This window comes from Nuphar pumila, chromosome 6 (genome assembly GCF_984573655.1).
Source record: "Nuphar pumila chromosome 6, dmNupPumi1.hap1.1, whole genome shotgun sequence".
NCBI classification, from domain to species: Eukaryota; Viridiplantae; Streptophyta; class Magnoliopsida; order Nymphaeales; family Nymphaeaceae; genus Nuphar; species Nuphar pumila.
The window spans coordinates 23,580,016-23,596,628 of NC_143254.1; the positions used below are offsets into that span (position 1 = coordinate 23,580,016).

At 40.3% G+C, this 16,613-nt stretch overlaps 3 protein-coding genes across 3 annotated transcripts; all 3 read right to left on the reverse strand.

Annotated features, from left to right (window-relative positions):
- Positions 1–214: 214 nt before the first annotated feature.
- Positions 215–4,684, reverse strand: LOC149834345 (protein BREAST CANCER SUSCEPTIBILITY 1 homolog). The gene is made up of 9 exons (XM_090009348.1): positions 4,189–4,684; positions 3,599–3,765; positions 3,413–3,513; positions 2,834–3,020; positions 2,588–2,688; positions 2,145–2,247; positions 1,886–2,051; positions 1,659–1,777; positions 215–876 (listed from the first exon to the last, which is right to left on the reverse strand). The coding sequence occupies exons 1-9, from the start codon at positions 4,682–4,684 to the stop codon at positions 535–537; spliced, it is 1,782 nt and encodes a 593-aa protein (XP_089865474.1). The 3' UTR covers positions 215–534.
- Positions 3,795–8,242, reverse strand: LOC149834346 (protein BREAST CANCER SUSCEPTIBILITY 1 homolog). Its single transcript, XM_090010077.1, has 2 exons — positions 5,968–8,242; positions 3,795–5,827 (listed from the first exon to the last, which is right to left on the reverse strand). Exons 1-2 carry the CDS (start codon positions 6,029–6,031, stop codon positions 5,214–5,216), a joined length of 678 nt encoding a protein of 225 aa, XP_089866203.1. The 5' UTR covers positions 6,032–8,242; the 3' UTR covers positions 3,795–5,213.
- A 1,376-nt stretch (positions 8,243–9,618) lies between these two features.
- LOC149834347 (BAG family molecular chaperone regulator 1-like) lies at positions 9,619–15,141 on the reverse strand. Its single transcript, XM_090011351.1, has 4 exons — positions 14,792–15,141; positions 13,427–13,683; positions 12,359–12,505; positions 9,619–10,103 (listed from the first exon to the last, which is right to left on the reverse strand). The coding sequence occupies exons 1-4, from the start codon at positions 14,994–14,996 to the stop codon at positions 9,957–9,959; spliced, it is 756 nt and encodes a 251-aa protein (XP_089867477.1). The 5' UTR covers positions 14,997–15,141; the 3' UTR covers positions 9,619–9,956.
- Between the last annotated feature and the right edge of the window lie 1,472 nt (positions 15,142–16,613).

A 16,613-nucleotide genomic window follows, 5' to 3' on the forward strand; every position in this document is an offset into this window, starting at 1 on the left:
AAAATATAAAGTTGCTTTTAAATTTAGAAAAGTTACTTTCATTCTTTAAATTAACATTACAAAGATACCCCATTGACTTTGACACAATGGTGACTGACTATCTCGTTTTTCTCTAAAACAAAAGATATTTTTTACTCTAAAAAGTATATATATATATATATATATATTTGCCATCTCAATCAGTTGAATCCTACTAAATATGAAGGGCTCAAAATTAGATTGACCCATATAACCGCCCCCGAACACACACTGATGTTAAGTAACATGATTGAAAGAAATATTGAGATCGGTGCTGCAAACGGAAGGAAAACTTTCTTAAAGCCCATTTCAGCATCAAGGAAAAAACCCATATTCTCCTACTCGAACGGAATTATGACCCCAAAAAAGCAGGTTGCTGACAGCCAAAAATAGATACATTATCCACCTAACGCTTTATTCTATTTTGAAACTCAGACTTGAAAATTGGAGACGATTTCAACAGGTCAATTAGCTCTTGTCAGCAGTTTTATACTGTAAAGCAGCAGAGGGAACTGATCAGGCCATTTGGAATCTGTCTAGGGACTGCAACGAGCATGCGGAAATGGAGTCCAAAACCCATGAATGACCTATAGCCTGCGCACCACTAGACCTTGCCAGTGTTTCAGCCTCTTTGCGCCTGCCTTCAACAATGGATGATGCTTCTGAAGATTTGCACTTTTCAGGGAGTTCAAGATTGTAAAGTATGAAAGTTTGGGAGGCTAAGGCTTCCCTTGAGATGGGCTTCCTTTGAAGAACTGTCCCACCTGCTGCAACTATAAGATCCTGCAGATAGCCTTTGTAGCATGCTGCAAATTCTCCACTGAAGTAGAACTTCGCCCCATTAAAGAGCTTGGGTTCCTGAAAGAAACAGCTTATAAATTATCAACGTTTGGTGAAAAACACCAACTCTAACTATGCAATAAAAGTCTGGTAAAAGATGGCTAAGGAAGATCGGCTGACTAGGCAACAGACTCTTAGTGAATTCATCTCAGTTTCCCTAACAATAACGATCCAGTTCATGATAGTGTCAAGGCTTAAAACTGAACACCCCCCCCCCCCCCCAGTAGAAGACACCCAAGTTCAACCATGGATTTGAGATACACTACTAGATTTTTTTGAGTATGTGGAAGGTTGGTCACTTTGGCCATCTTGGCTTTGAAGTCTGATGATTTGATCCCTGAGCTTCAAAATTCAGTTAGCCACAGCTGTTTCATCACTTGTTAGTCAACACTAAATTTGTCTCAAATTATTCCGAGGATTAGCAACTGCACCCACAGTAACAGCTGCAGTTCTCATGCTGAATTACATAGTATTAGAACCTGTAGGCTAAGCGTGTGTTTCATAAAGTGCTAAACTCACTATATGGCTTAGGCAGGCCCTTTAGCAGTGCCATGACTGGTGTAGAAGTGAGAAGCATTGAAGTAACAGAAGCTAGAGAGCACAAACCCAAGTGGGTTAGAGATGAATTCAATTACAGTAACTGCCAAACAAAGTGAATTTAAAAATAGTGGATTTCATCTTTAAAATATATATAAGCCGTAAGACATGAAATGAGTATTTGTACTGGTAAAATCATTTTATCAGAAAAAATCAAGTAAAGGAGAAACTTAGCTTGCATTCAGAGAGAAATTTAAACAAACCTTTTTCACAAGTCGCATTCTACCATGTCGAGGCCCATTATGGAAACCATGGATGTCAAGAGTGATCTCATATGGCTCCTCATCAACAGGCTCCATGGCCTCCAAACATGCTTTAACCCCTGCATAACGAAACAGGACGCATCGATATGATCATAAAAAAACAAAAAAGAGTTCACACATATCACCACTACATATCAATACTAGGAGCTTTGCCGTACTGCACTTACAGTTGATGTTCAGTATCCATTTCCCTTCCAAGATGCCCATCAAGACCTTTAGAGTTCGCCTGCATGCTCCATTCTCATCAACGAATGCAACAACATGGGTGACACTTGAGCACCATCGCTTTGATACCGGTAATCCCGCAATCCTTGAGAATTTTGATACGAGCTCCTGCATGTTTCACAATTTTTCAGGAAAAGAGGAACAGAGAAAATGATCATTTGTAGGCATCTTCTAATACACTATTCAAAGGTTCCAGCATACCTTCTCAGAATTCCCAAGAGCAGAACAGTTTATAACCCACTTTTGGGGTGTACCACAAGCCCAATGCCATGGAGTGCCTATCGTTGGTTGAGGTTGCATATCCCTAACAATTTAAAATAAATTAGTCTAGCAACCAAAAAAAATTGACTTTCTCTATAATTGCTTCCAGTCCCAGACATGTGAGGCTGTGCTGTGACTATGAACAGAGTATAGCATTCCAATGTTTAAGACCCTCAGATGCCCGAGGCAGGTTACAACTTACAACCATTAACTGAACAAAACAACTTGAAACTTCCACGAGTTTTCTTGGTCCAATGACAGAAAAACCATCCAGTCATTCATCTATCTAGAAATATGGAAGCTTCAGTCTTCCAAATTTCACAGGGCATAGTGCAATAAAGGTGATAACTGATAAAAGAGTAAGCTGATGGATGGCAGCATACGCTCTGTGCGATGTTTTCTTGATCCTTCGCTTCTGCTGGATGGGTTGCTCTTCTGGCAGTTTAGCTGAAGAATGAAGTGGACAGAGTATGACAAAATTTTCCTGCAATATGGGACAACCTTCCATTAGAGTGAAATAGTTTTGCACAGACAACCTTCCTTTAGAGTGAGATAATTTTGCACCATTGTGAAACTATGAGCTCTTTGAATGTTGAAAAGTTTGCCCTAAGCATGAGAGAGAGATTCACCATATCCCATAGGCATTCTGCAATTGATTTGGCACAGGGAACATGGTAACTCTTTCTGCAATTCTTATCATAGCACCCAAGAGCAGCTCCCTTGATCCCACAGCTGCTACACTTGATCCTTTTGCTTCTTGCTACCTCCTTTTCAAGATTAATGATAGTTTCATCTTCAAAGTAAACATCTGGAGCCCTGCAATTTTTTTTTAAATATTTATTGAGGGGAAACCCACACATACAAAAACAATGTCAAACTATCTGTGTGCATATGTCCGAATCAAAACTCATTGTTGAACCAAATATTCAAGTAAATAAAAACTGCCACAAATTAATTGAAATTACAAAAACAAGAATGCTAACATGAAGACATGGAATGCCAAGGCAGCTAATAAGCACGACATTATGTATTGTCATGACATGCAAGTATCCACAAGTATCTGCAGAGGAACCAAATACACATCTAATGACAGTAGATAAAATTCTGTATGCCATCTGAATGCGTGTTTGTGTGCATTGAGAATGCATCCATGCCCATTTGCAAGCATATGCATGTGTACATGCAATGCATTTTAATTTTTAACTTACCATTCAGCACAATTCCTGTGGGCATGGATGAAAGTGGATCCTCTTTTGTAATCTGAAGCAACACTCTTGCCATTGACAAAATGCAGCATTGGCCCAGTAACCTATGTTTTACCACAAAAATACAAATTAGAATTCTATAAGGTAACAAGAATAATACTTCAGTTCAAACTTGAGGGATGAGATTACCTCTGAATCATCCAAAGAATGACAAAATACGCAGCAAATTGGACTGCATTTGTTTTCACAATGTCGCAGTGTCAAATCCTTTCCTGCCATAACTGCCACAGTTTTGGCTGAACAATTGGCAGCTCCATCTTGTAAACATGTTTCCACTCCAGAAACTTTAGGTTCATCTGTAGAAACATAATCAGAATTAACAGCAATTTCTTTTGGGATTTGATCTCCATCACTGCAAGAAATCCGACTAACTGGCTCCTTCCTTTTCTTTTCTACCCTATTCATCTGATTTATGATATGGCAAGAGCTTCCGAAACGAATGCTTGTTTTTCTCCTTGAATCTAGACGCACATGCCTTTTAGTTTGTGGGCATCCCTCATGATCTGCTTCTGCATCAAGTGTATTAGGGTCCACCTCAGAGATTTGTCTTTTCGCACAAATAGACAATTCAGTAATCCCACAAGAGGATCCACATATTCTCCCTGTTGCAGATAGTTCAGGATTTTTTTCATGGCATTTGTCTGTGCAGGTGTTCCCAATTCTACTTACGGTTCTTCCTTTCCTTTTTTGTCGGGTATGGCATTCTACACTGCTCTCACTTGTTTTACTCTCAAAACCATTAATTTCACTTCTATCAGAGTTAGATAAGTCCGCAGCAGGCACTTCCTTATCCATTTTATCATTCTCCACGCCAGAAATTTGGTTCCTTGCACCATTACATATCCCATTCAAGTCCCTTGAAGAGTCGAAGGATACCTTTTCAACTGAAGATGACTTAGGAATATCTTTCAGTTGTTCATCTGAATTAGCATCACTAGACCCATGTATTCTTCTCTTTTTCTTACTTTCCTCAACAGCATTGCTTTGGCTACTTTTATTGCTAGGCTTTTGAACGCCCTTGTTTATTTTCTTCCTTGGATCTAGTGTTTCATTCTTTGCAGCTTCCAGGTACTCCAGACCAAGAATATCTCCATCCATGTTATCATGTCCTTTGAGCTCCTGGTTTGCAATGGTTTCACGGATATCAGCAGGCCTGATCAACTGTTCAATTCCTTCTTTCTCAGGTGTTGACGACTTGGGATTTCCTCTCATCATTTCACTAGCGTTGCCATTGACTGTCCCACTCCTAGATCTTGTTTCCTGGGCTCTTTCTTTAATATGGCATCTTTTACTTTTCCTAGTGCATGATTTTTGAGGTCTTTGGATCGATCCAGCTCTTGAGCGTGAACTACCATTATTCTCACTTTGTGGGCACTCCAAATCGTGTATTCCCTTCTCTGTCACATTAAGCCCTTGTTTACAAATTTGGTTCCTTACATGATCTTGCATATTAGCTAATTCAGTTGAAAATGTCAAAGGCTCACTGTACCCCTTCTCCGTTGACGATGGCTTTTCTGTGTCCTGTATTATGCTTTGAAGCTAAATAAAGCCTTGATATAACAGAAATATTACTGAAGAATTGGATGCCAAAAGAAAGGAGAAAAACCTGCTTCCTTGGAGCCGTTGAATGCAGTTCAGGAGAGCAAGGCCTTTGTGTCCATTCAAACATCTCACTATCATATATATTGAGAAGCTTAGATCTCGAATGCACTTCCTCCTGAACAAGTAAGGAAAGAATTAAAACTCAAGACTTTGCAGTAAGGTGGACTGAGTTGATTAAGATAAACAGAGCTGCATAGACAAACACCTTTTCTGGACTACCATCTTCTGAATCCTTTAGATCGCTAAATGCTGGCATAGCATACGGTGGTGTGTCAACAACATGGTCCACCTCTAACTGTTGATCACTCTGCTTTTCTGCAGTTTCATCATAATTTTCCTGCTCTCTCAACCAGAAAAAAGGAGATAAAATCACCTCCCCATTGTCACCAAAATAATGTTTTTCTCTTGATATAATCGAGGAATGTCTCTCGTGTTCAGGCTTCGATTCACTCTCCCCATCCCTGGAGTTCTTACCACAGGATGGTTTTCCTTTATTATCACCCGGCACATTGCTGTCCAACTTAAGAATCTTATCAGATGCTACTGGTGACCCATTGTTTCTTCTTCTTGGGTGTGGTGAAACTTGAATCCTTTTCTTGTTGAGAAACGATGGCCTGATTATCTTGTGAGATTCAGGAGCTGCATGACTTATTTTCACTGATCTTCCTGACCTTGGCTTGGATAGTCTTTGTTTCTTTTGTTTTGCTCCAGGTGGCTCATTGGCTATGGGTTTATCAGAACCATTTTGCTCTACACCTTTTTAGGTTCCAAAAAACCACAGCATAGAAGAAAAGGCAGCTTTTTTGAGATGTAACACCAGGAAATTGAGGTAAACGACCATGTTGCTAAGTTAAGAGACCGGTTTACTATTGATACATAAGAAAGCAGTAGCCTACCTTGCTTCCCATTTGAAGACGGAGTCTGTGTCACTAAAATATTAACTCCAGAGGCAAGTTCCATGCTCTTATAAATCCCCACCAAATTATCCAAGTGAGGAGCAGGTCGGATCTCTGAGGTAAAAAAAATATAAAATAAATAAATTGTTGAGAGAACAGCTACTTGATGTCGCTCTCATTGGCAATTACCACTCCTAGAGTTTCTTATCTATGTCACAGGGGGGAGTCCAATTTACTGTCGCATTGTGTTCTCTTGTATGCCATTCTCAAAGCAAAATCACACAAAAGCAGTGTCCCGGATCCTTTTACGCAAGGACAGTTTTAATGGGACAATTGGTGGACACTGAAAATCTCTCAACAATTAAAGCAGCTGGGGAGGACATTACCAAACAAAGGATTAAGTTGGACATAGTTGGGAACCCCCAAACCACTGGCAACCCAAACAATGTGATTCGGCATAAGTAGAGTTAGAAGAATAAATCATTCATAAGTTAATATTGCCAACTCCAAAACCTCTAGAATCTGGGTACATAATATTCTTCCTGAATTTCAAGTTTAGTACTTGGATGCATGCCAACAATAACAACTCCTAATTGTCGTCAATACAAGGGATGTTCAAATACCGAAATCTCCATTCTTTGTCCAGCCAAAAGGTGAAAAAAAAAGAAAGAGATGAATTTTAACTTTGATCTGCATACCTCTTCGGCTATACGGCGCCTTACAGACCGGGCAACTAGAACCAGACTTCATCGACTTTGAGATACACAAACTAATCTCAAACAAAAACACCAATTAGGTTTTCCTTCTTTCAAATCAAACAGAACAAGGGGGTTCATACGAAAACACAAAAATCGGAAAAAATGGATAACTTAAACAAGATGTGCAGCATAATGGATGAGTTTCTTACGAGCAGAACATATGATTGCAAGAAAGGGAAACCGTCGATTTCAGCAAGCTCAAGCTGCGACCAGAAAAATTAATAAATTATGCGGTGAAATTTTCTTGTCAAAGTCCCATAATCCAATCATCGGCTATTCGGTTAGAACCCAAAAAACCCATGAAAAAACACCGAAACTGGAAGAGGGAAAAATCTGGGGGTGTGAGGGTGGGGAAGGAGAGATCGTGGGAAATTACCAGATGGGGCATTTGAGTTCTCTTCCCATCTTCTCCAGATGCACTGTGTCCACCATCCTCTCTCTCTCTCTCTCTCTCTCTCTCTCTCTCTCTCTCTCGATCAGAAAGAATGAAGAGGGGAAGAAGAAACAAAGACGAGGCGGTAGTTTTTTTTTTTTTTTTGAAATATTCGGCGCGACGACTCCCGCCAGTTCCTGAACGAATTCTCAGGTCAAGGACGAAAATGATCCCCTCCTTAAACGGATCGGATTCAGAATATCAGATCATGAGCTGACATTACCAAATCCTACGCGGTGGGGCACTGCTTAATTAGGATTTGGACCAGGAGGTTGGCAGGTATAGGGTTGGGCAATGGGCGGGGCAGCTCGGTGGGCCACGCTGACCTGGCCCACCATGGGCCAGGTTTGGGTCAAGTTTTTATGGGCCGGATTGGGTCAAGGTTTTAGGCCTTGACCAGTTAGCTACCGGTCCAAAACTTGGCCCATTATATAAATGGGCCGGTTTCGGGTCGGTCCATGGGCTACCGGGCCAACCCAATGGGCCTGAACTACCTAATTAATAAAATTAAGTAGTAGGCTGCATAGTAACTTGGTAACTATTAGTTGCATTGATTATATGAGAAATAGAAAGATAATTAGATATGTGCATTCATTTTTCATTTAATTCATTGTTTTTGGTATTAGAGAAATTAATTTATAAATAACCTATAAATGAGTTTGAGCCGGGCTGGATTGACCCGCTAAACATTGGCCCATTGGACCAATGAGCCGGGTCACGGGTTGCTCTTCAAATCCGAGCTCATTAAGAATGGGTAAAAACCCCGATGAACCAAGTTCTAAATGGGTCTGAGCCAGGCCACACTTAAAACCCGATGGATCAAGCTCTAAATGGGTTTGGGCAGGGCCGGCCTGATGCCCATCCCTAGGCAGGCATGGTCTTTGCCGGTTTCAGCTATGATTGTTGTATAACCCCTTATTTGGTATGATTTTAGGCTGCTGGTTTCAAATGTTCCTTGGATCCGGATTCCTTTTGGAATCATAGGTTAAAAAACCCAACCAAAATCCAACTGTTTCAGCTAGTGGGATCTGGACAGGCTTGCTGAATCTGTGCATAAATAAGACAACTGATCATTCGTATACCCGAACCCGGCCTGATGTGCTGACTTCTATGCTCGATTGGAATGGATCTCTCATTATGTATCTTGTATAGCAGCTATTGTCAGTATTTGGGTTCCCCTCATCTGGTAGGGACGATGGTGTCACACGTTCGAAACCCACGAGTGGTGTACTTTCCGGTGGGCATGGGACCTCAAGGGTTTTACCAACTGGAGGTCACCCAATGCTTAGTCGGTGATGGAAGGTTTTTTTTAATAGATTATCCAAAAAAATAAATTATTGTCAATATTTTTGAATTTATCAATGATTTAATTGCCTCACAATATATTGTGCCACTGTCACAGAGGTTTTTCAATACAAGCATGTCTTATTTTTACAACTTTTTTATTTTAAACGTTCAAACGTGCTGAAAACTGGGAATTTGAGGGCACGGATCTTTTACATTATTTATTTGGTTAAAGAATATTTGTTGACATTATTTGATGTATTGATTAATGAATATCTTTATTATTGAAGATATCAATAAAAAGTGTTGAAAAGTATTAAAAATAATAAAAATACTAACCGGAGTAAATCATGGGCATGTCATGTGTCATATATAGAGTTGTGAACGGGTCGGGTTTACCCGGATCAAACCCTAAGGGTCCAGTTATGGTGACCAATAAGAAGACCCGGGTAAGGGCCAGGTCCAGCTCGGGTATAGTTCGTGACATTTATACCAGACCCGACAATCTGAAAAATGATAAAAAATATTATTTTACCGGGTCTTGGTTCATGTAGTTCTTATCGGATCCGGATATGGTTTATCTTATAGTATACCCAATCAGATCCGGGTCTGAACCTGATACCATACCCAACAATCTGGTCAAAGTTTGGTTCTACCTAAGTCCAAACCAAACCCAACCCGTTGACACCCATAGTCATATGGTCACAACACCATGCCAAAATGGCATGTCCCTGTGATATAGATTTGGATAAGAATTAAGTGTATCGCAGCAAATCCAGTTTTTTTTATGAACGAACTAAACATATCGTGCTCGATTGCCATTTCATCTGAAAAAAAATTCAAGGTGCCATCTTTTGCACCGAGTTTGTTCCAAGCAAACATCAACTGACAACTGACGAATATTTTGACTAAAGCTGTTGGCAAGGATCAATTTACTTATTTGGTCAGCAAGTTAGGTATGCTAAATCCCCATGCTCCCACTTGGGAAAGAATATTAAGGATAAGAGGAAATGTTGAGATTCAAGAGATGGGTTAGTGGCCAGATTGGTAAGTTATGAAGGCAAGCCGATAAGTTTGAAAGGTTATGAAGTCAAGTCCTCTCTCTCTCTCTATGTGTGTGTGTGTGTTTTGGCAGCTTAATAAATTAAAAAAAATAATAATAAAAGCCACTGGGAGCCAATTAATTCATCGAACCCTTTGATTATGATGAGAAAGACGACATATTCCATTCCCTCATGAAGTGGATGCATCAATAAGGAAGCTACAAACAAAAGAAAACTACCCTCTTATGCCAAACATGATTGTTGTAATCACATCTATACCAGTGTGTTTCTTTCACGTGCAAAGTAGACTCTAGTTTCTCCATGGTCCTCTTTATCATTTCCTTGGTACCCAGATTATCACTGCTTATTGTACGTATGCAACTGCTGCATCGAAGGCTTGATTTTTAGATCTGATTCGTGTTCACCGTATGACCGTTGCAACATTAATGTAGGAATTTCTAGGACGTGCACTCAATCAAAGAATTCCCAATGTGTTGAAACAGAAGCATGCATTGGTGGCTCAAACGTCTCCCATTTTGGTGTAACCACAGGCTTGAGACTAGCATTTGAGACCTTCAGCGCATCCAGAGTCTCCACACACTTCTGCACTCTCTTGCTCTGCAGCAATCATACTTGTTCAAGTTTGGTGAATAAATAAAGATAAAATTTTGACAAAAAATGACGGAGATGTTTGGCTTAATGGGATGGGACCTAGGCCGCTAAGCAGGTGGTCTAAGGTTCAAATCCCATAGGCGTCACCCCATTGCTCAAGCCAAAGTGTGGCGACTCCCTGGGAGCAAGGGGTAAGCTCACGGAGTTTTACGCTGTCAGAACAACGATCGTAAATACGGCAGGCAAAGCCAGCGCGGTTGTGTCTCATCTTGAGGGTAGTTTCTTCGTGTAAATATAAAAAAAAATGACAGAAATGTGGTTAGTTAATGATACTGATGAAACTGTCCCCAAAGTTTAATGCATGTGGAGATCAAACATGACAGTGAAAGCTTATGACCTATATTTTCAAAGATGCTACACTTTACCCCAAGAGGGGTTGGCGTAGCGGGGTGAGGCCTTGATCGTTAGACGACCCGTCAGATTCGATTCAAATGGGCATCACCCCTCCCCTCTGCACAAGCTGACACCCAACATAGTTCTCAGAGGTTGGGGGTTATGGCCTAGGAGTTTTAGGTTGTTGATTGTAGGATGGCAGGTTGAGCCAGCGCAATCAGGTCTTCACGTCAGGTGCAGTTTGTTCAAGTTATAAATCAGATAAAAAAAGGTGCTGCACTTTATTTATGCACCGGAATTATTTGATGAATTCTTGAAAAAAATTATACCTTTTGTCAAATGTTAGGCATGGTCGAACATGTGCTTTCATGAAGGATAAATTACTCTGGTTAGTAAAGGAGAAGGCAAGTTGTCTCATACTTTGCCCCGGCTCTGCTCATCTGGTAGGGGCAACTTGTGACCAAAGTTGACCGAACGTCACAAATTCGAAACCCACTGGTGGCATCCCTTGCCTCAAGGTGGAAACCTGGTGTACTCCGGGTGGGCAGGGGGACCTTAAGGGTTTTACCAGCCAAGGTGAGGCTAGTGATGTGGGGGTTTTCCTTGGATTATCCAAAAAAAAGTTCTCATACTTTGAAAGAAAAAGTACAAAGAGAGAAGGGAAAATAATTATTGTGAATAATGCCAAGTAGTATGAGACACTAAGAAAAGCTAGTAATGATTTACATATAATTAAAGCATAAGCAAATACGTGTCATAAAATAAAAAAAAGAAAAAAGCGCGATGGTTGATTGCACAATTAGTTCATGGGTTGTAGAAAAAAAATTATATATAGGCACCTAACTTATGATGAAATTACTTTTAACCGCCTGCTTTTGAAGAAATTGCTCATATGATCCCTATGTCACCTTTTCTCTCACTTCACTCTAGTTGACTCTATTTTTTTTTCAGTATTGAATGTTATTTTTTATGTGCTCGTAGTTAGAGCTGGTAAGCGGGCTGAATGAGTCGAGCCCATCTTGTTCAGGCTCAGCTTGTTTGTCATTTAACTGAGCTCAAGGCTCATATTCCTAGGTAGACGGGCTGCGCTACAAGCTAGCTCATTAAAAAGAACCATATATTTTAACATTAACAACGATGGGATTTGAATGCTAGACCTTTCTTTTAAGTGTCAAATGACCTAAACAACAATACAAAACCACTTTTTGTGATGGATATTACACAAAAAATCCATGTATTCTATCCTTATATATGAGCTTACACGAGTTGAACTGAACAAAGCACCCTTTGTTCGTGCTCGGTTTGATTTTGGTTAACGAGCTGTTCGTGGCTTGGCTCTTCAGCAACACTAACAAGTTCATGACGATCCCAGCCCTACTTGTAGTACAGTTAAAGACAAATAAGTAGCTTTGATAAGAACCTGTTTTCTATCTCATCACTCCTGTCGACTCTTTAACCATTTCGTTTTTTTTATCAATGATTGGAAGTTTGTTCTAACAGTTGCAGTGTAGTTAAAGTTAAATAAGTAATTTTGGCATGATAAAGGGACATGAGCAGTCATGTGAGCAATACGTAGAAAAGTCTGGAACTTATTCGAAAACTTTTAAAACTTGAGTGGTTAAACATAAATTTGTCACAGGTTAGGAGGTTAAACGTAAATTTCTCAAAAAAATTATGGAGTATTTGTTTTGTGAATTACAGAATACGGAATTCATGATCCATAGGCAATCTTGTGTGTAGGTTAGGAATGTTTTTCCTCAACTTGTGAATGTAATAGAATCGAAAAGAGGGCTGCAGTATAATAAAATTGCTGAACTCATTGCATTGGCTTCATTTCCAGGAAATGAATGCAAAAAAATGGTCCTAACCTGTAACTTTTTCTCATTGGTGGTTTCACCTTCCGTGGTAACACTCTCCAACTTGATTGCCTGCATCATGAGTAGTTCAATCAACGTTGTGATCTGAACTTCAGTTACCATCTTCCCATTTACAACGGATTTCTCAATCCTACTGACCTGCAAAATTAACCAAGTAAATAACCATATAGTAAGAAGGTTTATTCAACAAGGATTAAGGGGAAACTGGGAGATCAAGGGCGTGTTTGACATGCGGTACAAGCCCGCACGGGAAAAAGCGGTCCCCAGGTGGGCTGCTGTACCGTGTTTGAAACGACCGCTTTGTTCCCCTTCATTGTTTTTTAGAGAAGGGCGCATGAGATTTGCCTGTCGCAGCTAGGACAAACGCTGCATGTTCTGTCAGTGCGAAGATTTTCTCGTGAATCAAACACGCCCTAATTTTTGCTTTCTATTTCAGAATAACAAGTTTTGAAACACAGAAAGGCAACTTATTAGAAAGCTATACTGATCTAACTTTTTTTTTTTTGAATTTTACACGGAGAAACCACCCCCAGGATCAGAGACCTAGCAGCACTGCAATTGCTTGCCGTACTTACTGAGCGTAAAACTCAGTGGGCTTACCCTTTACCCCAGGATAGTCACCATGCTTCGGCTTGCGCAAGGGGTGATACACATGAAATTTGAACCTAGGCCACCTGTCTAGCGGCTTAGGTCCCACCCCACTACGCCAAACCCCTTTGGGGCTCAAAATGATCTAATTTGAATTGCTTAACAATGTAAAGTACAATAATCATGTGATTCAAAGCATGTGTAGTATAACTAGACCGTGATAATTGCATTTTACTCGGCTTAATTTACTTTTTCTTTCTGGAGGCAAGATCAGGAATGTCTAGCATGACAACAAGCTGGTTGGTCCTCCACGGTTGTATAAGAACAAGGCCTTGTTAAGCCTCCAAGACATGCCAAACTCATCAAGTCTAGTGACAATCAATGTCTACATCAAGTTCAAAATCTTGGGAAAAACTGTGGCTACGTTGTAGGAGGAAGGAGGGTTAGACTAAACCAGCGGTTTTCACAAACCTGATCAGCTAACTTGTCGACTTCCATGGATATATCAGAGATAGCTCTACGTGCAGTTTGGATCTTCGCGTTCTTCCTCATCTCGATGTATCTACGTTCTTTGCTGGACGGATCTTCAGTGAGGACGATCTTGGACTTGTCTTTGACACCAATTATGTCCAAGTAATCTGTATCGCTTCTCTCTTTCCCTCGAAACACCAGTCTCTGTTCTCCTGGCTGTAATCCTGTCTCACTGGACAGGATTTTCTTCAACTCCCCTGTGAAGAACAATACACAATTCAAACGCTGGTAGGCTTCCTTACAAACTTAACACAAAGATGATTGAACCGATATACGATGGGAGTCTGATTATTCCAACGATTCATGACCAAGATCATGTTTTCGACATTTTAAGATATTAGTTTAACAGTAACTTACAGTAGGTTCCTTTTTGACAATTGTGAGGAAAAGTTTGGTCTATACATATTAAGAATTTGGTACTTGATATGGAAGCTCAGGTAAAAGGCCGTGTCAAGAAATTACCCTAAATTTTACCAACTTCACGTCACATCGCCCATTCATGTGACGGACGACATCTAACCACTACCGATGAATTGAATTGAAAAAAAATTAACAAATTACAAAATTAAATATGTTTATTCAGAGTGACGCAAACATGTTAAAGAAGTTTTTCGGGAATTTTCATTTTATTTTTATATTTTGATCAATCAGTTGTAATCTACTTGCTTGATTTTATAGGAATCAGCTTTTGGAGCGTTCCATTCAGTCACATGGATGGGTTTTTATAAGGTTTGAAAATTCAACAGTGTAAATTTTTGAAACTCCAAATATCGTTTTTTTCATTGAAAACAACATGATCTGAGCGTAGATTCCTAGTAAATCAACGCGATAAAAACACCAAAGAAGTGGAAAACCCATTTAACATGTTCACATCTCCCTGTTTTATTATTTAAAACTATAAAAAGCTTGTGATTTTATGGTAAGCGAGTAACCTTCAACATTTTTTTCAGACGCAAATGTAATTACCCTCAAAGTCTAATAAAAAATAAAAAAAACTAATTAATCTCTCTGATTATGACAAAAAAGTCACAAACCAGAGATTAACCTCATAATGGCATTTGCTAATTTCTGACCTGACCAGAGACCAAAATACGTAATCATTCAGCAACTGCAAATTACGATAAGACCCACGGAATATTCATTTCCGCTGTGGCACAGACGAGGGTATTATGGTCATTTTATCGACGATAAAGCTCTTCCCAGGAATGCGGTTTGAGGGAGGGAGACGAAGAGGCCTATGGGAGAAACATTTTCCTCCAATCCGATAAGGGCATTATTGTCATTTCCAAAAGAGAGAGGAGTTACCGACGGTTGCCTGAGAATTGACGGAGATCTCGTAGAGGGAGGCGCTAAAGACGACCCTGAGGCGGAATTCCGGTGATGACCGGCCGGATTCCGAGATCCTCCTCTGGACGAGCATCCCGCCGGGCCTCATCTCACAGTCGATCTCCCCCACCGCTGTGTTCTCTCCGAACCTGCCATTCTCGCCTGAGCTCGATCGCCTCATCATCGTTTTCTTCGCTGTGCTCTCCAGAGAACCAGGCAGTCGTCGCAGATTTCAGGACGGAATTCCACCGACAGGGCGTCGGAACCCTCGCCGGGAAAAAATCCGGCTGCCCTCCGACACCAAAGGAATCGCTTCGCGGGATTATGCCGACACCGCGACAGAGAGCTCGAGAGTTATATAGCTCTTTCTTTCGGATGGCAGTCTAAGAAAGAGCCCCTCTCTGTACGCATATTACTGAAATGTCATCACTCACAATTGTTTTAACTCCCTTTTATGAAATTACATAACCACCCTTCTTCGTTAAATTTAAACGATTTTGGATATTTGTGGATCCGCATATCTTCTCAATTTTAACCGAGTTTGGCTTGGAAAGGCCGTTTTGGATCTATCCATTGATATAGTTGGGTCACACATACAAAAGCAAAATAAACATATTCAAAGTGATCACTTCCGTATCCAACTCAAGCACATCCAGTCAACAGATTCATATGCACGTTTAAGTACCCGAGCGCATGCGATAAAAAGAAACCCATTTCGATAAATGTCCACATTGTATTACTATCATATGAGTTAAGCTTACATACCACTAGCATAGTAGATTAAAAAAAAGATTGAACCTTTTCAAGTACAGGAAAGATCTGGGTCAGTAATGATAGATCCAATCAGGTCAGATATGGTTATACAAAGATCGGAATCAGATCCGACCCGTTCACTTGCCTCAAAACAATACTGTTAGATCCGCTCAATCTGGGCTATGGTATTTTTGATATTATGGGCTAAAACCATGGGCGATAATATAGGAATAAACTGCTAAAATCTCTTTTGATAAAATTAACTTCCCTTTCCACAAATGATTTAGTACTCGAACGAAAAGGACACGCCGAAAAATCTGAACCGTTAATCAGCGAGCAAAAACCCAGGATGACCGATAGAGAAAAATGGTGGGATTCGCACGGTCTCATCCAGCTCACCCATTGTCTACGCTTCAGAATATCGGAGATGTGGGTCCCACCATGTGACGAAAAACGGAAGATCACGAAATTGCCCTTAAACCTTTTATTAATGACGAATGAGGGTCTCTTGCAATTGGAATTCCAGGCCAGGCCACTATGAAGGAAAACTTGAGATGAGCCAACTGAGCCCATGCTTGGCCACCTTCGACTTGGTTCTGAAGATTGGTGGGCAAAGACCAACATGGGACCTTTGAATTCAGCTACCCTATCTTAGCTCGATCAAGGGTTCAGTGGCTCGTGACTTGTACCAAAAAATGTGGTAGGTCAAGCATTCACAGGCCGCACTCCAGATCGATATTGTAGATGTTTGGTCATCACCATTTCCTAAAAAATGGGCTTGAAATTGTGCAAAATTATCTGTGCATATCAACTTGATAGCAATTTGCAAGGTTTATCAATCGACTAGCCAAAGGGCTGATTGAATTATAGGGAAGACATTGTTGATTTGAACATGATTAGATATGTTCTAATGGGATGAAAATTGTGGTGCAAGAAGTCATTATAGAATTTGGATCCGACTTGCTAAAATAGCTTATTGGATGAGTTTTACATGTAAGCTGATTTTATGTTAAATCGATTTCAAAATCGTTGAGATGTCAAAGTCTCA

Bases quoted from the DNA above. Each gene is read 5' to 3' on its own strand.
- LOC149834347 (XM_090011351.1), bottom strand. From the start codon at position 14,996: ATGATGAGGCGATCGAGCTCAGGCGAGAATGGCAGGTTCGGAGAGAAC. The intron at 13,684-14,791 runs GTAACTCCTCTC...TGTTCTTCACAG, and splicing joins CAATTCTCAGGCAACCGTCG to GGGAGTTGAAGAAAATCCTG. The intron at 10,104-12,358 runs GTTAGGACCATT...TGATTGCTGCAG, and splicing joins CCAATGAGAAAAAGTTACAG to AGCAAGAGAGTGCAGAAGTG.
- LOC149834345 (XM_090009348.1), bottom strand. From the start codon at position 4,684: ATGATGAGAGGAAATCCCAAGTCGTCAACACCTGAGAAAGAAGGAATT. The intron at 2,248-2,587 runs GTATGCTGCCAT...TTAAATTGTTAG, and splicing joins AAGAAAACATCGCACAGAGC to GGATATGCAACCTCAACCAA. The intron at 1,778-1,885 runs GTAAGTGCAGTA...TTCGTTATGCAG, and splicing joins ATGGATACTGAACATCAACT to GGGTTAAAGCATGTTTGGAG.
- LOC149834346 (XM_090010077.1), bottom strand. From the start codon at position 6,031: ATGGAACTTGCCTCTGGAGTTAATATTTTAGTGACACAGACTCCGTCT. The intron at 5,828-5,967 runs GTAGGCTACTGC...GAACCTAAAAAG, and splicing joins GTCTTCAAATGGGAAGCAAG to GTGTAGAGCAAAATGGTTCT.